At 48.1% G+C, this 26275-nt stretch overlaps 2 protein-coding genes and 1 pseudogene across 2 annotated transcripts; 1 reads left to right on the top strand and 2 right to left on the bottom strand.

The window, feature by feature from the left end:
- Nucleotides 1–504: 504 nt before the first annotated feature.
- LOC149357434 (uncharacterized) lies at nt 505–2549 on the top strand (annotated as a pseudogene).
- Nucleotides 2550–6300: 3751 nt separating this feature from the next.
- On the bottom strand, nt 6301–7049 carry LOC149357433 (uncharacterized). Its single transcript, XM_089577922.1, has 2 exons — nt 6739–7049; nt 6301–6676 (listed from the first exon to the last, which is right to left on the bottom strand). Exons 1-2 carry the CDS (start codon nt 7023–7025, stop codon nt 6301–6303), a joined length of 663 nt encoding a protein of 220 aa, XP_089434048.1. The 5' UTR covers nt 7026–7049.
- A 9038-nt stretch (nt 7050–16087) lies between these two features.
- LOC149357432 (uncharacterized) lies at nt 16088–21572 on the bottom strand. The gene is made up of 2 exons (XM_089576588.1): nt 21500–21572; nt 16088–17011 (listed from the first exon to the last, which is right to left on the bottom strand). Exons 1-2 carry the CDS (start codon nt 21570–21572, stop codon nt 16140–16142), a joined length of 945 nt encoding a protein of 314 aa, XP_089432714.1. The 3' UTR covers nt 16088–16139.
- Nucleotides 21573–26275: the final 4703 nt, after the last annotated feature.

Genomic DNA, 26275 nt, shown 5'->3' with positions numbered 1-26275 from the left:
TCCAGGGTAAGGGCCGTTTCACATGCATGCGATTCTCGCCTGCGACGCTGCGAATTCGGTCGGTCTGCGACTGGAGAGGGCCGTCGGTCTAGCCGCAGACGGCCTGCGACCAAGTTCCGTCCGGTTGGAATTCAGTCGCAGCGTCGCTCTGCGACTGACCAATGGGCAGCGCCGAGACGGCACGTGACGTGACGTCACGCGCCGTCTCGGCGTGGGGTCACGTGGGAGCTGTTCCCGCGGCGTAAGCAAAACTCTTTATTCTAATCAGAACGTACGAAATATTGCCTTGCATCTAAAAACACGCGGGTCATAACATCATCAACACATTCCGTGCAGCGGTTCCGTCCGGTTGGAATCCTTACGCAGCGTCATGTGATCGCGCTGCGACTGACCAATGGGAAGCATCGTTATGTCATGTCACGCGCGGTCACGTGTAGCAGAACGGATGCAGCGGCAAACACAAAGTGTGTTTTGGTTGTTGCGCGCGCACGTGGGCACAAGAACATGTCTGCTCCTCGAGGTGTTGAAGGCACGCGCGCGTGTTGTAATGAACTTCTCATCGATGAAGTGGAGAGGCGGCCACTTTTGTGGAACGTGAAATCGAATGAGTACAGAAAGAATGCAAACAAAACTGGGCTGTGGGAGGAGGTTAGAGACGCCTTGCGATCAATCGACCCCAACGGTGAGTACCACTTCTTTTGGTCCATTTTTATTTTAGTATGTTTTTTCTTAGCGCTGTTAATTGTAATGTCGAATTTCTGATCATGAGTGATTGCACCGCCCTTTGTTTGACAATAAACGATAGCCGGCTCGGAAGGTCGACGCAGGCAACATGTTCAATGCACGCAGCTGCACGTGCGGATTCTCGGCGTTTTAAACAGTGGTACTCTGCACTGCTTTGTTTAACGGGAACATAAAAACGCCATTGAACCATAGTATACTGTGCCCTGCTCAAAAAAAAAAATATCGAAAACGTCTTTTGCTCGCATATTTTTTCAGGCCTTATAATTGTTTACACACTCCGAAGGCCAACCACGTGCACAGAGTGGGCTCTCATTTCAGTAAAATTTCTAATCCTTAAACAAGAAAACTGACAGTAAGCGTAATGACACCCAGTCTTGTTCACGAATTGGGACTACACGACTGTGCCCGGTTAAGTACCGTAAATTTTGCCGCTCAGCGCGAGACGAATGCCTCCGAGTTTGTGTTACGGCTTCAGGTGGCGGCGAAATGGAAAAATAGTCGCGTGCTGTGGACTGTCGGTTCGCTATAAAGGCACTCAAGTGACCGGAATCATTCTGGACCTTTGAAGTTACGTGGCAGCTTTGCCAACATTTGTGTGCTCAAACGTCGAAATAGCCTTATCCCGGCACCAAACCCGTCCAAGTTTTGTCTTGTGCTGTCACTATTTATTGTGGTATGCATTTTCACTCGCTGAAGTGAAGGCACGTTCAGGGGAATATCACTGAATATTCATTCAAAATATGAAGGAACCAAGCACTCGCCGAAACCAAGAAACGGATATGGGAATGTTTCTTAGTCATACTTGGCTCATTTTGCTGCTTTTAATAGAGTGTAGTTCTGTCAGTTTTGTTTTACACAAACAACTTGGGAACGCACTAGACAATTTCTGGAGCATGTGGGAAAGCGTTCATACTTCAAATCAGATAATTAGTTTCATTTGTAGCTAACTTTCATACATTTTTCAGTTACAGTTGATTGTGTCCAGCAGAGATGGAGAAATTTGAAAGACACATATAGGAGGAAGCTCAGAGACCTCGAATGTGATTCAAGGAGTGGCGCTGGAGCGTTGCCGAAGAGCAGGTGCTGGGTGCACCTTGAAAGGATGCGATTTTTAAAAGACCAGATGGAAGTACGTCAGTAAGTATTACTCCAGTGCAACTTTCCCACCCACATTTCATTTTACTTCTTTGCGATAGTTTCAAGCGGAAACATTTAGGCATCATTTTCACAGAAAAAAATTAATGTTGCATGTACTGATTCTCAGGGTGTATTGTTCATCCACCACAATAACTGTTCAATGTAATGCCTCAATTTAGTTTGTGCAGTTTCATTGCAGCTTCGATTTCGTGAATGCCAGGTTTGCGACATAGTGATCAGTAGAGTCACAGGTGTATTCGCAGTGCTGCTGTGAAAATCTATCACTACATTCTCTTAGTGCTCAATGTTTACGTAATGTGACCATCCTGCAGAGGACACAGCAGCATGGAGGTGGTGGCCGTGCAAGAAGCGCTCGAAGACCACCCACGACTAGGGTCTCCAGCTGCAGATTCAGCACCAGCAGCCTCATTCCAGGACATTTTTTTTGTGCCCTGAAGTGCCGCAGCCCAGCACCTCTCAGTCTGTGGCTGTGGATGAAGATGAAGGCACGACGAGCCAGTCTGCAGGGAATGGCCCGCCGCAGCCCAAAAAGCGGAGGAAAGCACGGGAAGAGCTCGATGTCGTGAATGCACAGCTTGCGACTGTTCGCAGTGCATTACTGGCGCACAGGCCAGCAGATGCAGACGAACACTTCTTGCTGTCGTTAAAGCCATATGTGGCAACTGTACCAAACAATATGAGACACCATATGCAAATGGAACTTCTGAACATTGTAGGGCAGTACAGTCAGGGAGTATATCCCACTCACCTGATGATAAATCCAGAATAAATAAGTAATAAGGGTGTAATTACTCATTGAGATCCACCCAAGCACAGCCATACGTCTACAAAGGAAAGCTATGCAGCTTTCCTTTGTAGCCGTATGGCTGCGCTTGGGTGGATGTCAGTGAGTAATTACACCCTTATTACTTATTTATTACGTTATTTATTTTTTTATTTATTACCATTATTACTGATTATTTATTACTCATTTTACTACTTGATGATAACGACAGAATAAATAAGTGTTAAGGGTGTAATTACTCACTGACATCCACCCAAGCGCAGCCATACGGCTACAAATGAAAGCTGTATAGCTTTCCTTTGTAGCTCTATGGCTGCGCTCAGGTGGATGTCAATGAGTAATTACTCCCTTATTACAAATTTACTCCACCTTGGGGAATTCCCCTAAACATTTGATACATCAGAATATAAATAAGTGTCAAGAGATGCAGTATGTATGGCACCACATTTATTTCACTGTGCTGCAGTTCTGAAAAGAAAAGATGGAGCAAAGAAGCCATGGCAAGTTATTACCTTGTAGGGCTCACAGAACAATAGTATGAATGTGCTTTACTCAATGCCGTGTGTTCAGGGGGAACAGCTGAAACAGGCTTTCTTTTTTTTCGCATATTATGCCTGTGTTGCAACCTATTTCAAGACAATATTATCTGCACTGGAAAAGAGAGAAAAACACAGTAGCACTTCCTCTTTTTGGTACAAAAGACGCATGAATGAGACCTGGTGACCACACGTGGCACACTGATGACAAAGACAAAGAAAACCGAGCTACCAGGACATTACAGTTACAAACATCTTGTTTCAATTGCTTAAAAAGAGAAGAGACTGCCCACTGCATTTACGTAGCCTAGCCATGGTTTCTGATTATGCTATTGAGGAGCACAATGAGGTGTTGCTCACACTTAACTAGGCTGTGCTTTTTGCAGTGTTCGTTTATTTCCGAGGAATAGTGGGGGATAATTCGAGGCATTTATTTCTTTCTGACAAAAAAACAAACACTATTTTCGGTCTAATTGTACAGTGCAACTCCACTGTCATCAGAGGTAAGCTGCCCATGGCTCTTTGCATTGGAGCCCTTGATGACAGTGCACATTATTAATGAAATGCTGTAAAATTCCTTTCGTTGCTTTGCTCCCACAGCAACAAAGGATAAGATGATCTGCCTGCACCGCTAGCATTCAGGACATCATTGTTGGCTAGGCAGAGCTCATAAAGAGCCCCTTTATGGTCTGCTGCCCAAGAGTTTGGTTTTTGGTGGTCGACATGCGGGTTTTGTTAACACATATACCTCATGGGCGGCTTGACAAGCTCGCACCTCCTTATAGACAGAGGCAATGACAGACTCAACACAAGTGGTACGGGAATACAAGGAATAGGCAAACACTGGATAGAGAATAGGTACAACTCCACAAGTATAATCTATATGCATACAAATATTCACAAAACAAACAAATCGTCGCTCCCTTCACACATGTCAGACAAATAATGCGAACATGCATAAGTACACATTATATACACGAGCACATCTACCATTGTGTTATACAGCAGTCACAATGAATGAGTACTGAGCAAGCAGACGTCTACAAAGCAACCAAAACAGGTCCCACATTTGAACGCAGGGCTCAGACAAAAATGTAGCCATGTTATTGGCATTGATCATAGCCATAGCTTAAAAAATGAAAGTTCAAGAAAGCACCATGGCATTACTCCTGATAAAAGGATCATATTGAGAAAGTGTGCACACCAGTGCTCCTTATTGCCCTTGTACAGAAACGAGATTGCTGTGATGAACTCTACACTTTACAACACAGACTGTCACGGTGGCTCAGTGGTTATGGTGCTCGGCTGCTGACCCAAAAGGTGCAGGTTCGATCTCAGTCGTGGCGGTCGAATTTCGATGGGGGCAAAATTCTAGAGGCCCATGTACTGTGCGATGTCAGTGCACATTAGAGACCCCCAGGAGGCCGAAATTTACTGAGCCCTTCAATAAGGCGTCCCTTGATCACCTGAGTTGCTTTGGGACGTTAAACCCCCAATAAACCTTTTCGAAAACCTTGCTGCACAGGTGACAAAATATTATTTTCAGCAAGATAGAAACTATGTGTTCAAGTAACTTGTAACAGGAAGAGGAGATAGAAATTGGTCGATAGTTAAAGAGTTAGGTTGTCCCCCTTTTACTGGTACGATGCCGGCCATCCACCAGTACATCACTCGAAAGTATAAAACCCGAGAGAGAGATCCTCATTAAAAAGGTTTATGGGGGTTTAACGTCCCAAAGCAACTCGGGCTATGAGGGACACCATAGTGAAAGGGCTCTGGAAATTTAAACCACCTGGGGTTCTCTTAAAGGGCCACTGCCCAGGGTCCGGACATTTTTGAAAAATAAGCCCGCTGCATAGATGAGGCATCGAAGATAACCTCTGCAAAATACTAGAGCCATGCGCGCCCCGAAAAGCTGCGAAAATTCAAATCAAAGCCCGCTCGTTCTTTCCTTCAACAAAAACGGCCCGTCCCACTACTCTGAACCCCGTTGACGTCATGGGGGTTACTTTCGCTAAAGGCACTCCATTGGTGCATCGTTCTGACTGACGGGAGAAGGTTGGGCGTAGCCTTGGCGTCGCGTCGTCTGCACAACGCTTTCCGCAGCGCCTTCTGTTCTGGCTCATGCCTACAAACCCGCATGAAGGAACAAAAAAAAAAACTGCGGAGGGAGCGTGCGGCGACAGCCTTGAACCCTAGCCATAAAAAGTAAAAAAATAGTAAAACTGAGAGAGTTGGTTCGCCCCCCCCCCCCCCCCCCCGCCGTGATCACGTCACGAGACGCTCTGCGTGCGCGCTCCCTTCTCAGTTTTTTTTCTTCTATGCAAGCCCCCCAAAACAAGGTTTTAATTAGTAGTGCAGCAGAGCCTTTCCCTCGCTCGCCCACTTGACCGCTCCGCACACACACCGCTTATCCTTCATGCATCTTGCATACGCCTTGACTCCAATGAACGACATGGGCTTCGAAGCGGAGAAAAGACACAAACACACAGAACACAAACACACATGAAAAGCAAACGGGCGGTTGCCGGGCCCGCACTTCGCCGTGTGTTTCGAACAGAACCGACTTCCGCCCCTCCGCTCGTGAAGCGATGGGGAGGCCTAAAAAAATGAAAAGGTGGCTCGCTAACTGGGAATGACAAACAGATGTATGAAAGGATGCGCTCGCTAACAAGTCTAGGTGGTCGAGCCGATCGCGCCTCTCGATCGTTCAGTGTGCGCGCCCGCAGCGCCCCCCCCCCCCTCCCCTCGAACAGACCCAGCAGGAAAAACCAAGAAAAGAATTCTATTGAAGGCGGGGCCATGACGTAGCCCTGTGACGCACTCCACAGACACCACGCCTCCGGCTTACATTGGAGAAAGAAGGGGTGATTTTGCCTTGCCGATCCTACTCGACGAGGAGCGGGAGGGAAAATTTCGAGGAGGGAATGGAAGGAGAGGAGGCTCGCTCAAAGTGAGGTAGAGAGTGTTTGCGACCATGGGGTGGGCAGGGGCCCTTTAACATGCATTGACATTGCACAGTAGATGGGCCTCTAGAATTTCGCCTCCATCGAAATTTTATTGTTAACAAGATCTTATTTATGGCCGCAACCCGGCAAATGCACGCTGCCATGGTACAGAACCGGCAGCACTAGAAAAATAAGAGCAAAAAATGTCTCGCACTTCAGCTGCTGCCCTAGAGAAATTATGGCCAGCAGGAGGCTGCAGGCCCAGCATCGCTGAGCCTCCATCAGCTGCCAGCGTAGAGCGCCATTGTCCTTCGGTTACGTTACCGAAGTGGTCCTCGTGGTCCACGTACTGTCCATCGATGTAGTAGGCGTCCTCGGTGAGGAAGTTGTGCAATGCACATGTTGCCAACACCACAAAATCCGCATTTTCCGGCTTAAGGTTGATGACACGCCGAAAAATGCGGAAACGCGAGGCCATCACACCAAATGCACTTTCGACGCACCTCCTGGAAATAAATAGCATATATTGATAGATGTTCTGAGAACAGCATTTCAGACCATAATTTACCTTGCCCGGCTCAGGCGATAATTGAAGACCCTTTTTTCTTCTTCCTGGCACCTGCCAGAGTAGGGCCTGAGGAAATCAGGTCGAAGCTGAAAGGCTTCGTCCGCAATAAATACATGGGGTGCGACAACTGCAGAGCCGGGAAGTTGCTTGGGGGCTGGCAAGCCAAGAACACCTCGCTCCAGGCAATTTCCGAACCTGCATGCACTTAGTGTGCCGCCGTCACTCTGCCGACCGTAGCCACCGACGTCAACCATAATAAATTTAAGGTTACTGTCGGCAACCGCCATCAGCACAATGGAGTATGTGCCCTGCAAGGAACCAAAACAATAAGCATTATTGCTGAAACCTAACAAAGCACTGGTAGTACCTTTTAGTTGTAGTACAGGCTTCCAGAATTGGGTGGCGCCTGTATTTGTACATGCTTTCCATCCACTGCGCCCACGCAGTGGGGAAAAGTCCACTTTTGGTGGAAACCATTCGCAATTTCGCACCACTTTTCAGTTGTTGGCATCTGAAATAAAAATTTGCCATGCCATCAGATGCACATTTATGAGCGGGGGTGGTGTAAGAGATCAGATTGTTACATGGAGGCAGTGATGGTATATTTATAAATTCAAGTGCTAATGGAGATTTCAAGGGTATATTGAACACAGATCTCAAGTTAACACAGCAAGACTAAACAGTTTTCTTGCACCAGCATTATAACGACACTGTTCATCTGCATTACACAAGTTCATTAATGCTGTTTTATTTAATACTTTCAGTGTATCTTAAAATTTGTATGTTTTAAAAAAGTGAATAGACATGCAATGCGTAAACACTCATAGCTGCATAGGCTTCTGGCACTTCCCATAGCAGTACTGTAGAACTGAAAACAAAACTGCTGTACGAGGCTAAACAAAGGCAGAGTAGACAGGACGAGCGTTGCATTCCGGTTTCTCAGTTAAAAGCCTACGCTCATCTGGCACTCTTTAGTTTTTTTTTTTCACACCATGCCCACTGACCCCTCATCACACATTCCTGGGAGCTTTTGTACAACTGGAACCACTGAATTATGTCTGCAGTAATTACTTGCCAATTTCCTCACGAAATGAAGGAAGAAAGCATGGGTCATGTGGCCATCATCCCCCAAAATATGCATGCATGATCACGAAAGCATGTACTACAGTCTTCAGGTATACATGCCATAAAGCATACCTTTAAGCAGAGAGGTTGCAACACCTTCCACAGGAGCCGACATGTGAAGTGAATGATCCCGGCTACTGTGGAGATGCCTACCCTGAAGGACAATGCCACCTCCTGCATATGCATCCCCGATGCCAAGTACCTAAAAGACAAAAGTGGAAGAGAAGGTGAAGAAAGTTAATGCAAGATTTATGGCACTGAGCAGTCCCTCCAAATTTAGAAAAACTTTCCACATTCTTTTTCTCAAAACTGTGTCGCTCCAATGAAATAGTTAGCCTACCGAAGCGATTGTCAGAAACACAGTTTTTGCCCCGATATTGCAGCTCAGTTTTACGAATGCCATGTGGCAACAAGGTAAGAGACATGACCGTTTGCCCGTTCTGGTATGTGCGGTGACTTTTCAGACTTCCAAGTCCACAACTACTGATTGCAGGAATGACAGAATTATTGGGATGCGAACAAGAATTTGACATCATAAATCGGCCGCAGACGTACAGACACCCCACGAACTTGTACGCAGTAAAGCCACTAACAGGGTGTTAGAATAGGTTAGGTGTACGAACGAGTCTCGCCGGCGCGGCGCGCCGGCGCTCGTAGTGTGCCTGCACTCCGGCAGGCGGCGCGCCAAACTTGGGGCCTTAGGGCCCTCGACGGCGCAGCGGCGCAGCGCCCGTAAACGCGCGGGTAGACTTGCGTGGATTCGAGTATAGCACGGACAGGGTGAACGCGCGCACTGCTGGCTACTTGCATTATTTTATCACAGCCAATTCTGCCTTAGTCGGAATAAACCTAACCCCTTTTGGCGCTTTGTATTAAATGCTCGCCGTGAAAATCGTACGCCACTAAATAAGGGCTGTTCGCTCTCGCTCGCACTGAAATTTCGAATTGATGCGGGCTGTAACAGCACCTACTCTGCGATACGTCTGAAAGTGCTCCTAATAGCCTGTCCTCATATTAAGCTATAATGCGAGCGGTGTTGCGCTTGATTATGCAAAACACTGTCGGCACTTCTGGAAGTTGGCGTCCGGAAACGAGTTTCTCGTGTTTTCGCTTGCAGCTGTTATATGTGCGAATTTCTGCGTAGCTTTCGAGCGCCGAATATTGCGTTCATGCTCTGAAAAAAAAAACACAATGCTACATGAACATTTATTTCACACACATATCTGCAATCACAAAAAAGGCCACATTCTACAGGTTTGCGCAAATTTTGGCATCAAAAGTTTGCATGAGATCCGGCTACATTATGCTATCTTCTGTTTAGTTCACAAAAAAAGATCTGGCACACAAAAAACACAGATAAGTAAAAAATCACGCATTACACAAGTTTAGCAAGCTTTCGCAGCTGCTGCGTTTTGTTTTTCGCATCAGCTTTTCTTTGCTTGCAGACCTGTCGCATTCGCATTGCTATATAGTGATGCAGAAGGCCTGCCATAATTTCTTCTTTGTGTTCCGGACAGGGAAAAGAAAAATGGTAGCTTTCTAGTATGCTTTCTACTGTCAATTCATAGACATTTCTATGAAAAGTATTCTTCTGAAATTCAGCCTCGGCTGCTTGCAGAAGGTGGAAGATGGTCCTACTCGGGTGCAACAGTCCACCTCGAGTTTTGCACTGAACTAGAGCACTTTCTTTTAGAGACTGTGCAGTAGCTTCTCCTATAAGGCACTCTCTACATTTTGAGCATGTTGTACTCTTCGTAAGTTTTCGGCACATAAAACCAGCGAGGTAATAAATTATACAGTCAATAACCTCTGGCTCTGTACACACATGATCAAAAACGTCTTCACACTCAGCTTCCGCGTCGACTAAGCCATCCAGCTTTTGTTTTAGTTGCTGAAGCTGTGTCTTTTCTTCGGTGTCAGCCTTGAACGCAAGCTTAATATCATTCAGTGTTAGTGCATGTGCATTACTGGCGCTTTGGACTTCGCAATTGCCAAACTTTGGCGGCTTGAGCAAACTGTACACCGAGAGCATGTTATACAATTGCAGGAAAGTGGGCATAGAGGGGTGGTCATTTTGGCCGCCTGCCTGGCGAATTATTCCTAAGAAACGTTCAAGCACGTCCTGGTTGAACTTGCCCGTCAAGACATAGCTGAACCCACATTCCTTAAGCATATACCGAGACAGCTCCAGTGCAGATAAAATTGACACGCGCAGACCCTCTGCGGTCTGCTCGGTGAGGCAATTTGCACGGGAAATCTTTCCAGATAGTACATCTTGCTCCCACCTGTTTAGCCAATGCAATGAAGAAGCTAAAACTCGCAGATCTTTGCTCCCTACAGTAATACCTTCTTGCGGGCAGTTTCGATTGAGGGCGTCAAAGAGGTCATTGAGTTTCATGGTAAACTCCATCGTTCCTTTCACGTTTTCTAATCGTTGCGTGCCTCTCCTCGAATAAAACTCCAACCCTTTTGCTACACTACGGCTGAACAACTGGGTCGCCAGCTTGACACGCATTTTTTCAGTGTTCGTTGGATTGATATGGGAAAATGTTATTTTAGGACATACACGTGCCAGACCGGGTTGCTTGGAATCTTCAACAAACAGTCTGTCATAGTGCTCCCAGTGCACCCGTTCACCGTTAACAACCAAAACTTTTTGTCGATGCAAGCGGTTCCGCACACATTTGAGGAGGTGAGGCACATCGGAAAAAACAAAAACACTGCGTTTGTTGTCAACAGGATGAGTAAAGAAGTGTTTGGTGTGCCGAAGAGCCCCACTCACTCCAAACTCTTTCCACATTAGGCGATTAGTAGCTGCTCCGTCACACACTATTCCATCGACCAACGCACCTGCTTCCTCCAGGAGAAATATCGCTTTTAGTATGAGCTGTGCAAGTTTCGTCCCTTTTGTAGGACCCTTGCTCGCAAAGACAGCAACTGGCTGTGAGTAGTGGTCCCCAAATGCTCGAAAAGTGAAGACCAGTCCACAGTCGGGGAGGTCATCGCTGGTCGGCGAACTGTCCCCAAAATCGCTGAATCCACAATAAGTCATTGACTTCGAGTGCACTCTCATCTCCTTTCTCACTTGCATTTTATCGAGCACCAAAATCCCATGTCGCTGGAACTCGTTTTTGGTTGCCATTTTTTTCTTAAATGCGGCAAAAAATCGCGTGTCAAATACGCACTTCACCCTCACCAAACTTAAGTACTTTGGCACTGCGGTGACGCAAGGAAGCGGTAGAACATCATTTTCTCGAAGGAAGGAGTAAGCCGATGGGCTGCGAATGTGCAGTAACAGACACAGCAAAAGCCAGTCTTCGGTGTAGCGCCTGCTCTTTTTATTTGCCAGTTTGGCAGCTGCCAAACACTCTTTCACTGCTGTCAGCTGTATTCCTGGTAGCTCAGCTTCGGAAAGCTTCGTTTCAAGGTCTTCTCCAGAAATTGTCTGCAGGCGCTCACGGGCTTGCTTAAGCTCGGCAGTGAGGATCTTCAGCCGGTTACAAAGGCGATTCTTGGATCTTTTGAGGGCATAGTTCGCACGCCTGAGCGTTGCAAGTTTTTCGCCGTTTTGCAAGTTTTTCGCAGAAAAAAGAGCACCACCAGGCTTCAACTTGCGTTGCTTGTCCATTAGCCTCTTCTGGCGAATTCGGAATGTGTCTGAGAGACTGGAGCACTTCTGGCAAACCGATTCAGCAGCATTGAGGATTAGTGGACATATCTTGTGGCGCCATTTATTATCGTAATCAAGAAACGCACTTTGCGGCTCAGCCTTAGGATACTCTTTGGCGCTTGGTCCTCCAGTACAAAGCCTTACTTTGTCTACCTGCTCCAGAATAGTTTTAACGTCCTCCAAAGATCTCACAGAGCTTGCACATTTCAAATCCTCTAAGGAAACGACTTTGCCCATCACCACTACTCTCACCTCCATTCTGTCATTAATTTCGACGAGCTTGGCAGCCATCAGAGAAGCAGCAGGACAGATGGCGCCCCACGAGCCCGTTGCTTCATTAGTGTCTGACGTGACGTCGTCCGCCGATGCAGCACGTGAGGTATCCGACGACAACTGGCTGGCAGATCTCCTGGAGCGTTTTAGTTGAAGAAAGACAACACTTTTGACTTTGTCCATTTCGAGTCGGTGAAAACTCCAGCCTTTAGACGGTAGGCACGAGAGTGGAGCATGGAGTGGAGGGTTTTCGAACAAGCTTGCGAATACTGATATCGTCGCTGTTGGTGAGTTGGAATCAGATTCTTCTTCAACCGCTGTCACGTTGTACGCCTCAGCTGTAATCGACGAGGAGCGCATGCTACCTTCTTCTGAGACTTCTGCGCAAGGTTCGGCGCTCTTCAGTTTTTTCGGTTCTAGCGGTTGTCTTTCGGCGGGTCGCTTTCTGCTTTTTGAAGTCTTCGAAAGGTAGGCAGGACAGTCAGGGAATTTCGTGGGCACCGCGTCCTTTGCTAACAACGCACGTCGTGGTGCGCTTTGCAGCACATGCCCATTGTACTCTGCCGTCCAGGTTTTGGACACACAACTCGGCTCAAAATGTCGTTCACAAACGTAATCTGTTGTTTGCAGAGCTCGGTCCTTTATTGGTATGACCCGCCGCCACAGCTGCAGCCGTTCGTCGTCTTTCGGCGCCGAAAAAAGCGAAAACTTCTCCTTGCAGGATTTGTAGCCCGTATTGCAACGGGTCACAAAGCACTTTTTCCCCATCACGCAAACGCAGAATACACCATCGAAGAAAACGATGCGTGGATAGCAGCATGTGGAGAAGAAGAAGAAGAAGCAGCGAAAGCCACGTGCACAGCGAGAAAAATGAAAGACGCACACGACGGACAAGCATTGACACACGCGGGTGCCGCGGGCTCGCAGCCACTGAGCCACCAACGGTCCGCGCCATCTCTCGGCGGCTGGCGGAAACTCGTTCCTCGCTCTCGCCACTTGCTCTCCGACGCGGGACGGCCCGTTCACACACCTAACCTATTCTAACACCATGGCCACTAACCTGAGGGTGATCGCGAGCCTCATTCGTGAAGGAAGTGGCTCACGTGTCACGTAATCTTTTGTGAGTGCATCCTCCAACAGCGCATAGAGTTCCTCGAAACGCTCCGGCGTCATCCGGTAGAACTTCCGAAAGTGGCAATTTCCTCGCTGGCGTCCCAGAACCCTCCTCGCAGCGCCGCCCTTCCTCCTCCTGTTTTTCTCCCTTCTCCTCTTTTTTTTCTTTCACGGCTGTTGCGCTCTTCGGTCTATTCCTCCGGCGAATCTGCCTCCGCCATAGCCTCCTCTATTTTTTTCGTGCCCGCTCAATCGCGGGAAACGCCGTTGTTACTTGTTAGGCGCCGTTCGTGCTAGTACGCGAAGCTGCCGACGAGTGGTGCGCGCAGCCCAGGATGGAGTAAAGCCCCTCGATAATTTGAAAGTAGCGTCTTTCTGTGAACTATGCCGCCGCGCCGCGCACCCTCGCCGATCCTCCTCTCTCACCTCTCCCATCGGCGCTTTTCTCAACGGTGATTGGCTCCGCGGGCGGTCTCCGGGAAAAGCGCGCGGAAAATTCGCTCTTTTTGTGTTTTCATTTTTTGTCGGCGCCATTTTTTGGCCAGCCGCCGCTGCTACGACCGAGCTCCCTGGCATTGTGCGCTTGCACTTCGCGTTATTCGCGCTCTTTTAGAGCAGCGCTATGCCGAGTTGCTGCGCATTTCAGTGCACAAGCCGGCATGAAAAAGCCTTTGTTCTTTTCGCGATTCCGAGCGGCAAGAAAGACACCATTAGAAGAAAAAAGCGGCTGCTCAACATCGGCCGCAAGAACTTTACCCCGACGAAGACTGCCCACCTCTGCGAGCAACTGTGCATTTCTTCCAAGCAACTGTGTATACTGAAACTGCATGCATGCGCATCACAAAGCCAACAACCTCACTTAATTCACTGATCATTTTGCGTCGTTATGCGTGTTATTGTTGTCACTTCATGGTTCCGTTCAACGTGCTATAATAGCGGAGGCTGATGCATACAATGTGTGTGCATGTGTTAGCAAGTGTGGAAGCAAAAGTGTTGGTATGCGTGCTGCGGTATCCGCGGTGCGGTAAATTTTTCGAACCCCTGGTAATGGTGCACAATCGCAGTAATGCGGCGCATGTCCCGAGCGAGATTTAACCTAGATTTTTTTATGAATGCAACTTGTCTAACGATCTACGCTTATTTGTTGTTTTGCTGAACCGTTACGCTTCTACCAGGTGAGATTATCAATGCCACATTCTCGGAAAAGACCTCATATTGCATTCACATAAATAATTCATTTTTTAATAACTTCAGTGCTTTCCATCTTTGCCTGAATCTACTCAAGTATTGTAAATATCCAATGCATGCCATTTTTGTATATTCATTGCTACAATTTGTGATCATTTGCTTTAGTTGAGCATGGTCGCGTAGCCTTTTGTTGAATACATCATCCGCTCAAAAACTATAGGCCTACATCTGAGCTGTTTCATTTCCCTAATTATGTTTTTGTTTTCTGTGTTTTGTTTTGAGAACTGCACCCAACGGGTGACAGATGTCCACAGCTGGCTTATTCGTGGTTTTTATGAATATTTTCGGCGTAAAACTACACGACTCATCTGTAAAAAACATTGCATCTTAAAAACTGTGCGTCATATTGTGACTGTATACTCAAGGCTTATATTAGTCAGGCACTTGCTTTAGGATAGCCTTGACTGTGGCTGACCAAATTGCTAAGACCCTATAACTTTCTCTTGGGTTTTGTCACGGTCGTTGCTATCAGTTTTTTTTCTTTCCTAACGAAACATCTCTAAGCGGATTTAAAAAGGAATAGAATGTGGGCGGAAAATGCCCAAGTGTGCCAAACTTTGGGGGTGGTCTACCTAAATTTGGAAGCCAACACTGAGTTTCCCATAGTCAAATTAGGGTGGACCCCAATGTTGGTCAAATATGGACGACGTCAAATTTATGGGGTCCAGAGAGACAAATTTTGGGGATAGCCCACCTAATTTTGGAGCTCACCATTGAATTGGTCATATTAAAATTAGGCTTGACACCAATTTTGGTGAAATTCGGACAAGGTCAAATTTCGGTGGTTCAGGGGGCCAAATTTTGGGGTGCGGACACTTTCCTTGGATGACGGAAAATCGGTGCGCGGATCTTTGGTTCTCATCTTCGGCTCGACATCACCTCAAGGTCGCCGACAGCGGGAGCTGAAGTCGTTTCATGCTTATATGAAAAGTTCATATTCGTTTTTAAGCCACCGCGAAAATTCTCAACTACAAAAACGATTAAGCCGTTGCATGTGCACTGCGCGGTGCCAAACTCATTCTGAACCTTAATGAAAAATTTTAGGACGGCCATTGAAGCAAATGCGCCGGCGTGAACAACTTCATAAACTGTACTTCGCGATAATTAGTTCGAAGTGAATATACATTTAACTAAACATTGGTATGCTGAAAATATTCAGGAATGTTCACATATATTGTAAATATTATGCTTCATATACTATGACGTGTTGAAACTTACGGTATTGAAAAGTCAAAAAGAATGTGAGATGTATGCAGCAAGTGGTTTTGTTCGGGCCGCAAGCGCTCGTAATTGGCACTTTCATTGCGCGTACGAGACGCTGATTTATGTGGCTCGTGGTAGTCACGCGTGTCGCATGTCTTTCTCCTGTTTTTATTCAATAACAGAGCGTGGAAAAAGCGCGAACTTAAGAGCGCGCGCATGTGTCAGCCAACTGCCCGGACGGCGAGCGAGCGATGGCCAAAAAAGCGTGCCGTGTGCAGCGCGCGCAGCCGGCGGGCGAGGATATTCGAGGAGGAAAACGCCGGAGTGGAGGAGAGTGTCGCTACTTTCAAATTATCGAGGGGCTTTAAGGATGGAGCAGACGACGCGGCAGGAGTTGCACGCAGCGTAAAAGACGGCGCGCAATTCTGCTACTGTGTATCCTACTCTCCGTTTAGTAAGATTGATGTGCGGACACGATGGTTAAAGTGCTAAATTGTTTTTGTTAAGCCATGTGCACATGTACTTCAGTAAAAGCTGCTCATCAAGGAAAATATGAAATCGGCGGCCGGGCATACATATCGAACGTTGCTCCAGTACCGAGATGAATGCCTAAGTTTACAGCTATATCGACGGTAATTGTTACTGTGCCTCTTTGTACAAAACACGTATTCTTAGCATAGGTCGTATCTGACCCAATATATAAGCAGATGAGTGAATGGAAAAAATTTTACTGTCGTATATAGAATAAAACATACATGCAAAAATGTTTTCACAACTTCAAAATCTTTCTAGATAGAGGCTTTGATGTCAGCGGTTTCACTACATCGTTCCTGTCCGTCACCGATAAGGCATAGTTCGCAAAAACAGGGCGGAAAAACTTTCCGCAGATGAGTTTCAGAAGCTGGCTGTGGTGGTCATTGGACGCAAGCTCGCATTTCAGTGCTCCATGTTCTGCAAGAGCCTCAACTGCATTGTTGACTGCAGCTTGCAGGGGTTTTGATAAGAACCGTCTTTTGTTGAGCAACACCTCGACATAGCTCTTGAGGGCGTACAGAACATACAAAAACTGCGTTGAAGGATAAAGGAGGCCTCCTCTGTCCTGAAGACGGATCAAACTGTCACTGGGCGCAGATGAGGCTGGTCGCGTGAGAAGAGCATTGCAGCTGCTGCAATCAATTTTTTCTTGAACGACGCGAGCCAAATAACCTCCTAACATCGCAAGTGCTGCAGTGTCTGGCGCTGGCAGCAACGTTTTCTGTGTCCTGAGAAGGTATTCAAGGAGACTTTTCGCCTCCGGTGGAAAGTCGTCCGCGCGCTGGGTGACTGCAAGTTTCTGTGCACTGTTCAGTGCTCCAAGTGCTTGCCTTTCCGTTTCTATTACGTTGCTGTGTTGGGAAGCAGACACTAACCCAGTTTTTAAGGCCTCTACGCCAGCGAGTACCGCTCTAGCATCTGTCTGATCATTGCTTCCTGCAGACCGCCTTAACCAGCCAAAAAACGACTCTATGGGGTCCGAAGAAAACTTTCTGGTCAGAACAAACTTGAACCCCTCTTTAGCAATGAGGTATTTGACGCATTCAACGTTTGATTTTGTCGCTTTGCTTGTGTTGTTGTTTTTCTTCGGCGCCTTGTACAGGCCGTCTGCTTCGGTCGCCGGCCGGGCTTCATTCAGCTAATTCGAAATCTGTTTTTAGCGCCGCTTTATTCCGGGTTGCTGCGCATTTCAGTGCACAAGGATTAGGCGCGTTTTTGCTAACTTGTTCCGGCTCTGAGTGTGCTGGTTTCGTCGATGTTGATTGTGTGTCTTAGGAATGTTCGGTTAGAGGACTGCGCGCTTTCTTGCATAGTTGCGGACGTCGTTTTTGTGTTGTCGAATGTTTGCTTTTATATACTTTTGGTAATGGCTTAGGACGAGTTGGTCGTTTGTGGAGTAGGCAAAGGCCACATTTATTCCGCGGCCGCCGAAGCCCCTGCAGCCGGCCGCAACTACGCGCACGCCCATCCATCCTGGGCTGGCAGCGCCGCCCCGCGGAGAAACACGGCGGAGTCAGACGGCGCTTCAGCAGCCTTTGACCAGGCACAGAAAAAATAGAGGAGGCTATGCCTCCGCGCACCGCGAATCTGCGCGTCTTCTGGACCGCGGCCTGGTCAGCGCGCCTCTCAATGTGCTGACGCATGAACACGTAGGTGGTGGTGGAAACGTTTATTGCCAATGATGTAAATCGTAGGGGCGCCTGGTTTGCCGCAAAAGTTTGCATGATGACGAGAATTGGTCTGGGTATCGGGCATGCAGCAGTATTGGGTATTGAGCAGTCCGGGTTTGTAGTTGTCGCCAATGTGCAGCCTGCGCTATGGTGAGGGACGGAGCGGGGGGCGCGTATTCCATTCGTTTGTCTCGGTAATACGAGAGAATATCACGGAAGGAGACCAGGTAGTGCGCGGGCCGCGGGCGAACGGACCGTCGTGTGAATCGCCCTTTAACGCCATTTTAAGTATGTGCGCAGTCGCCTTCTTTGCGCGAGGAACGTGCCGGCCACACAAATGGCTCGAAGGGCAACGCGAAAATCGCGAGCCAGACGCCCTAGAAGCTCGCCAGGAGCAGAACAGCTGTGAAAGAAAATACGAGCAGAATCGCTTTATTAAGGCGAAAGCCTTTAATGCCTCATACTGCCGTGAGCAGGGAATGCTAGCAAGTGTGTTCGAGTTCCGGCGAAGAAAACAAAAAAAAAACTTTATTGAGACTGGGAATCGAACCAGGGCGTTTGGCAGTTCAATGGTAGTCGCCGCCACGAACACGGTTTGAGCAAGAATAAAGGCAGATCTAGTGAACGCGCGGGTTTCGTGAGTGAAATGAAACAAATGAAAAAATTGCGAGTATGAAAAGAAACAAAAATATAATAAATTAGATCATAAAACACGAAAAATATTAGAGAAAAGGCACATCTAGTGAACGCACGGGTTTCGTGAGTGAAATAAAACAAATAAAAAAATGCAAATATGAAAAGAAACAAAATAATAAAGAAATTAAACTATAAAACATGAAAAATATTAAACACAGACCGCGTGGTCCAGAAGACGCGCAGATTCGTGGCGGCGGCAAGAGACATATATCTATATTTTCAGGACTAGCAACGCGAAATTCGATAAAGGGTCTCAAAAAACTTGCAGCGGCTCATTGCATCCGCGAAGGGCCTGCGCCCGTGCCAACGGTGAACTACAAAAGCAACGAAAGATTGCCGTTCCCGTGCCAGCGGAATCCTTTCCTTCGGTTGTCCAAAGACACCGGCATGATGCCTTATGCTGCCTCGAGCGCCTTCAGTAGTGAATATTTTCTTCCCCGCAGCTGTCAACAACATGAAAATAGCTAAGCGGGTATCAGCGTCACGAAACATGGGCGACCGACTTCGCTGTCGCTTCCACCCACCACTCACATCCACTCATTGCCACTCACATCCACTCATTGCCACTCACAACCACTCATTGTCACTCATAACCACTCATTGCCACTCACGCCCACTCACATCCACTCATCAATCATACCCACTCACCTCTACTCACGCTCACATCCACTCAATCGCATTCGCACTCATGTCCACTCACACTCACGTCCACTCACACTCACACTTATGACCACCCCCACTCACATCCACTCACTCGCACTCACACTCACGTCCACTCACACTCACGACCATTCACTCATACTCACGACCATTCACTCACACTCACACTCATGACAACCCACACTCATATCCACTCACTCACACTCACGTCCACTCGCACTCACGACCACTCACTCGCACTCACACTCAGACCACCCACACTCACATCCCCTCACTCGCACTCACACTCTTGGTTACCGACACTCATATCCACTCACTCGCACTCACACTCACGTCCACTCGCACTCACGACCACTCACTCACACTCACACTCACAGACGTGAGTGTGAGTGTGAGTGAGGCGATATGAGTGCACTCATGAGTGAGTGTGCCGACCTATGGCCCAGGTTGCTCTTCCCAAGCAACCAGTCTCAACCAACCAGTAATTTAACTTCCACAAGCCATGGTGGGGAGAGTACTCATAATCTGGTAGGCAGTGCTTCAGTCCTAGAGTTCCACGTACGCCTTCACGTAGGACTCACAAGGGCTTCACGTAGGGCTTCGTGCACTTTGTTTACCCATCACGAAATCGCGACATGTCCCCTCTAATGCTCACGCATTAATAACTATGACTGCGTCAAAAGAACACAAAGTATTTGCTCTGCCGAGGAGAAAATGATTTATTCTGGTCACTTTTCAAGTCATGTCATAAATACCTCTTATGCGTCCAAGTTATTTACAAGCACTGTTGTCCCATAGGTTGCCCCCTGTCTTTAAACTGTAAATTTCCTGCCTTCAGTCACGCTATTTTGGTGTCTTGGCGCCAATTCTGGCTACTTTTGAGACCGTGGCCGTAGACTGGCTACTTTTTGGCTACTTTTATCATTTTATTTGCTATTTTTTGAGATTAGGAGCTGGCAACCCTGGCAACAATCGTGCAGCGGCGGCAGACAGGAAGCAGGCCGCCGCCTCTCCATTCCGGTCGTGGGGAGGTGTACGCGGATTCCAAAGCTGCCGAGGGTACCAAACCTCAAAACCTGTCCAAACCGTCGCTGCTTTATTTACTCCTGTTAGACCTGCCCCGTGCAAGGCCCGCAGCCCCACCTTAGGGCTCAGAAATCGAGGGGGCAGAGAAAACCGAAGTTGTTCATTGCGTTACTGGATGGCCTTGGCTGCTTTTCCGTCGTCCATCATCATCATTGTCTCGGCTGATTGACCGCCCAACCACGTCACCGTGCTCTTGGAGGTTAGAGTTTCTTTTCTGAATCCATACTCATTCGCGTACTAGCACAATTCTTCCTTAAAATAATTGTCTCTATTCCGCCACTCGTCAAAATCATCTACACACAGCATTGCTACAGCAAATGCCCACATGCTTCTGCAGCCTCGTTTCATTCGCTTAATCTCCGAACAACACGATCAACAAACTAATCACGCGGCGATAAGCGTGAGTGCGGAAGTCAGACCCCTGAGAAGAAAACTGTTCACACCACTTTCAAATACAGGCACTTCTCTCTTTTTTTCGCAAAGGCCTCACCTACACTGCCGCAAGCGGGTATACCACTACGGCAGCGCGAATGCTGCCTTTTAGGAATTGTTCGTGCGAGCATTTTGCGCGTTGTTGTTGTTCAAACAGCGCTATGTAAGCATCGTCTGAAAACACAATGTGCACTCTGTCAATTGACGCACACCGCCACAGTGTAACTGCATTAACAACTGCGCAAGAGGTGGTACTGCAGATGACGAATTCGGCAGTTTGTTTGACATGACCTACTTCAGAGAACTTTTCTGAAGAAACTACTTCTATTAGGACAGTTTCATGTGGACGTGTAAAATAGACATTAATCTAGTACTTTACGTTTCAGTGTGTGCGTTCGTTGAATTTTATTTGATCGGCGACCTTTTAAGTATATCAAAATTTAGTTATTTTTATTTTGTGCGGAAATATCTGCCGCTTATCGGGTAGCACAGCATCGATATTTTTACCACCCGCAGAGGACATTATGCTAGTGTAGTGTGCGAAGTTTAATCAACGTATCTTCATTAGTGTGTTTTTAATTGCCTTTCCAATTTTAAGATTTCCGTAATACTAAAAGAAATAAGACGGACACGGCAACGCAGACGAGCGCTAAGATAGCGCTTGTCTGCGCCGTCCTAGCCGTCTTTCATGTTTCCTTTGCGCTATTTTTTAATGATGAACGTCCGCCAACTAGCCCAACTTTCGACTTTACTCAGCAACAAGCCGTTGGTATCTCGACCAAGTTCGACACGCCCATGCATGTAATTTTCCTGCGTCGAAATTGGAAAACAAAAACAAACTCAATCTAATTCGTAACCTTTCTTTAGTAACCTTACGTGAGATAACAAAAAGAAATCGGCTACCTGAAATGGCCAAGCAGAGGCATGGTCTATGACAAAGGTGATTTCCCTCTGCCGCGCTCAAACAATGGCCTTTTCAGCCGCGCGCGTCGGGTTCGCGGACTGACCACCTTTTCAGCTGCAGGGGCTTAGGGAGAGGGAACCAACCCACCCTTCGCCTTCGCTAGCGTCTTTCCGCCCTTTCGACAAGAGTAGAGGTCCTTGGCAGCGCTTGCAAAGCCCATAATTGCTGGTCGACAACCGACTGCAACAAGCACTTCCCGCCGCATGCCTTTCGCTTTGAGTCCGACTTTTCGCCTGGCCTCCTGTCTGGCTGCATGCGAAGAAAAACCCAGCACACGCGTCTTTCTCTCCTGGAGTGTTCGGGGAATCCGCATATATTGCACGATAGTTCCCCCTCAAATCAAGCACAAGCAAGCTCGCAGGCCTATCTGCTTTTTCTCTTGCCTCCTTTGTCCCAGGACAGCGCAGTTTGATTCTTCTCGCGGACTGACAGATTTTCAGGGGCCTCTTACCTGTTCGGCCTGGGAAATTTGCGTTTAATTTCCTGCCATTGCGGTCAGCTTTTGAACCACTAATGCCTGTCGCCTGGCCAGAAACTGTGTCCGCGAGTTTGTGTTGCGCACCGCGGGAACATTACTGTGTCTGCCGCCTTCCGTTCTTTGCTCACATCAGCAGCTGTGAGCACAAATGAGTCGATTTCTCTGTTTACCCTTCGCCTTTGTCCGTCTTCCTATTCTGCGAATAGTCTGCTCAGCGTGTGTCCCCAGATCAGAACTAGCTTCTTATAGTTTTTCCATCGCACCTCGGAAACCTTCATCCGGTTCAAAACTAGCCTATTTGGCTTCGCAGCACAGTTTCAGCTCCACGCAGCTGATAGACGGACCTTCAGCTTCCCGCGAGTTGCGCCGTTTGCTCCACTGAAGGTAATTCTCTTCCGCCTGCTTATCACCCGTCATGAGTCTTCATAGCCAGCTTCGCTGAAGTAGCCACACCTCTTTCACTTTCACTGACGCTGTAGTGACGCCTCGACTCGCAGCTGCCTCGACTCACACACACTGAACGGTTCCGCATTGTTTCTCTTTTTAAACCTGCACCTTTGGGGAAATGTCCCTTTTCGCGGGCTTGCAGGTTCGACGCCTGTAGCAACTCAATTGAAAGGGCTTCACTCTTAATTACCCCACTAACTGCCTCCGTTGCCACTCCTACCTTCCTCTGAGGGGAATCCTCGCAGTCGGATCGTGTAGGCCCCTTCTCTGAATGCTCTCTATCTGCACTGCGGCTACCTTGCTCGAACACGGCCTCGGATACTGCGGCTTTCCTTGGAGCGCCTACCGGTCGGACGTGTTCTCTGCCGCTTACCTCGCGGTGTCGCAATTAACCAACTCGCCTACGGTCACAGACTTTGTGGGTCCAGTTTGAGAAGTAGCCTCACTCCATCCCTCCAAGATTTTGCTTTTCCCGTTGTGGGCTGCCCTTCGCTGCGTAAGCTTCTTTCACTTCTGCGTCTTACCTTTCTCTGTCCTGGTCTTTCACCCAACGTTGCATATTTTCCCAAGCGATCTCACAATCATCCTCTTGCTCCGTTGAAAGAATCTTGATTACATGAATAATATCGCTTTTTCATCCACAGTGACCCCCAGCTCATCGCACAAGAACAACTGTCCTGCCCTCGACAACCTCATCATATCTGTGGTCGTTCCATTTAAAACCTGGTCTTGCTCGCTAATGCTGATTCTGATCTACTATACCCCTGTGCTACAGACATCCGATCAACCAGCAGTTCAAATATCAACGCAGAATTTGAAGCCTGGAGGATGCAAACCAAAAACCAAACACTCCCCCACAGATGCAGCACCTTGTCACCCGGTTCATCTCACCGCTGGCAACCAGTGTTTGATGGGGGTTTCGGTGTCGCGGCTCGACAGAATCTTGGTCGAAAGGACGCCCTTTCCACTAGGACAGGAGGGCCGCTGAGCGAAGGAGTTGGGTGATGGAGAAAGAACACGACGGGGTTTATTTACATAACGTACAACGGCCAGAGCGGAGAGTCGGCCGCACTCGCTGCCGAGTTATATAGTACGGCCTCACCGAGGCGGGACCGCGGCCTGAAACTTTCACTTTTGCGCACAACACTTCCTCTCCCTTGTGGACACGCCCCCGTCACGTGTTTGAGCTTGAGGGTGAGGAAGATGCCATCGAAGCAGCGCAGACTGCGGTAGGATCGCATGTGATAATCTCTTAGGCACTCGTGGCGGCCCATTCATTTTGCCGACACCTGTTCGTCATCACGCGACGCGCGAGGCAGGCACGCCAAAGGAGAACCACGGAGAACGAGACCCTGACCGCCGCGGAGGCACTGGGCACGTGAGGGGACACCGGAAATTGGGCCCTTTCGTGCTCGATCTTACGCGAGTCGTTCTTCTGGTCGAAGACGGCCGCACTCCGATGGGGCAAAGCACGGTAAATGAAACCAAATGACACATGTGTCCTCTCCGTGTGCTTCAGTATACGCTAAGCTGGCTGAATCCGCAGGAGACTTGCTGAGTAAACGTAAAGCGCGGTGAACACAGGGACGTTAGAAAGACGACGGACAAGCGCAAACTTCCACCTCAATCTTATTACAAAGATACGTCAGAATATATAAAGACATGAAAGGGGAACAAAAAAGACACCATCACAGATAAAGTACAATGCGAAACGAAAGTCATTTTAGTGGTTTATGCTGACATACATAACCTCCTTTTTTCGGAAGTGTGGCTAATGGTGCACTTACGCAGCCACTCTTTGTCCTGTCCATCTCCATAGCTTCCTAGGATGGCTGTCAACACAGAATGTGCGAAATCCGGAGCACAGTGACCGCCACCCTCGAAGTCACAGTAGCGGCAGTGAACTGAAAGCGTTCCACGCATCTGACGCACACTGTTGGCATCCTCTCGCAGACGCTCGTACTCAAATCGTCCGCTCTGGCCCACGAAGAAACAGCTGCATGACAACGGTACCTCATAGACGAGAGCCTCAGCACAATAAACATACTTGTTGGCATGTCGTGCCTGACAGCCTACATTTTCACTTCCCGAAGGGCTCGTCAGCCTGCAAAGCCTGCTTAGTTTATGAGGTGCTGACAGGACTTTTACTTCCACAATCCGAGTTAACTTCATGATGTTGTGAGACAAAGAAAGGAAGCATGGCAAATCTACAACCCTTTTTTTCTGATTTTTCTTGATCACCTTGTCACTGTGAACCTTCTGTTTTTTTGAGGATATCCTCAGCTACAGCACAAAGCAGATGGATGGGATAGCCGCTCGACTTCAAATCTGCCTTCAGAAACATTCGTTAATCAAGGGGGGGGGGGGGGAGGCAAGACTTTCCGAGGACATTCGAAAGGCAGGTTTGCATGATGCTCCTTTTTACGAGCTTCGTCGTCTTTCTTACGTCCCTGTGTTTACCGCGCTTTACGTTTGCTATCGATCACAAAGCCCGCACCCACACCTTATTATGACTTGCTGACGCTGTTCTCAACAGTCGAAAGGCGAAGCGTGCGTTGTGCTTAGCTGTACCTTGCCCCACTAGTGTCGGGGTGCCGCGTTGCAGACTGTGTGCTCAGCGGCGTCACGACGGTGGTGACAACCGGGCGCAAAGCTCAAGGGGGCGCAGCTCCAGCAGAGGAGGAGGATGGGCGAGAGCACTGACCGTGGCGGGCACGCTGCGCTTCCCGAAGCGCCTTATTTAGCTCGGAATGAACTGAAGGGTTATATTCCGAAACTCCCAGCCTTCTATAACTACAGTCCGAGAAGGCACTTTTCGTCGAAATAACTTGCCTGCGGAGACACTTAAAAAAGGCAGGCATTGACCTCAAAGTGACCAAGCATTGTTTCGCATAGGACTTAGTCACATTCATAACTCAGTGGGAATTTATTGCCTCACAGCACCTTTTCACAAGACCTGCAAATATTTCTGCCGATATGCCTGTCTTTGCCATCATTAGAGGGGGGGGGGGGGGTGGAAGGAGGGGGGAAGGCTTGCTGTACTTTGAAAACTACGAGAAACTACTTGACATCAAAATGCACCGACGTTGAAAAACAATCTGCACCTTTGCGTTGTGCTGTGTTGGGTTTACTGTAGCATAAACATCTAAGGCTATCATGCGCCAAACATAAGGTATTGAAAACTCTTTTGTGCGGGATTTTATAAAAAGTGTAAAACAACGGTGGTGTCAAGCGCCTAAAATTTTTGTGAGGCCTAACGTACCGAAGCTACAAAAGGGTACACATGGCACTATAACATCGCACACCGCAAGGGTGTTTTTGTATTTCGGCTTCATCGAAATGCAGCGGCCACGAACGATATTGAACCCCGCGACCTTGAGATCAGCAGTCGAGCGCCAAAGCAAGTGAGCCACCGTGATAGGGTGCTTTCACATTTAAAAAAGATTTTTTTACTGCCATACACAATCAGAGTAACTGTATGCGTTTACCAAGTGCCCCCCCTCCTTTCCCCTCATTTTTACACCCGTTCGTTCCTGATGAGGATAATCCGAGGAGGGTTCAGTTATCAAATTTTCTACCTGAATATGAAAACAAAACTTTCTGATATAATTACAGCCAACTGCTTATCAACCGAAGGAACTTTTCGTTGCCACAGGGAGCCTGTTACCAATCCCTTGAAGGCAATACCATCACGAAGTCGTTGCCCGCGACGAAATTTCTTGTGGTTATGAAGGACATAGAATCCATGGGACCCAGGTTTGAACTGCAGGGTGAATGGTAAATCTCCATGGAGCGCATTCCCAGATATCAACTTGTTATTGCCGAGGCATGTGATAAGGCGTAATGTCGTCAAGCAGAAGCGCAGGGTTGCCCCCCCCCCCCCCCCCCCCCCCCGCCACCCCTCCAGCGTTTCGCTTTGATTTGTCGCGTAATGTCGC

This window comes from Amblyomma mixtum, chromosome 3 (assembly GCF_055824585.1).
Source record: "Amblyomma mixtum isolate Tamu chromosome 3, ASM5582458v1, whole genome shotgun sequence".
NCBI lineage: Eukaryota > Metazoa > Arthropoda > Arachnida > Ixodida > Ixodidae > Amblyomma > Amblyomma mixtum.
Note: the sequence above shows the minus strand (reverse complement) of the source record. Positions and strands in the feature narration are given on the sequence as shown.

What these genes read in the sequence shown, in the direction of transcription:
- LOC149357433 (XM_089577922.1), bottom strand. Translation starts at nt 7,025, where the DNA reads ATGGCGGTTGCCGACAGTAACCTTAAATTTATTATGGTTGACGTCGGT. An exon ending in TATCGCCTGAGCCGGGCAAG is followed by an intron (nt 6,677 to 6,738) that starts GTAAATTATGGT and finishes ATTTATTTCCAG; the next exon opens with GAGGTGCGTCGAAAGTGCAT.
- LOC149357432 (XM_089576588.1), bottom strand. Translation starts at nt 21,572, where the DNA reads ATGGGCTTTGCAAGCGCTGCCAAGGACCTCTACTCTTGTCGAAAGGGC. An exon ending in GACGCTAGCGAAGGCGAAGG is followed by an intron (nt 17,012 to 21,499) that starts GTGGGTTGGTTC and finishes CGACCGAAGCAG; the next exon opens with ACGGCCTGTACAAGGCGCCG.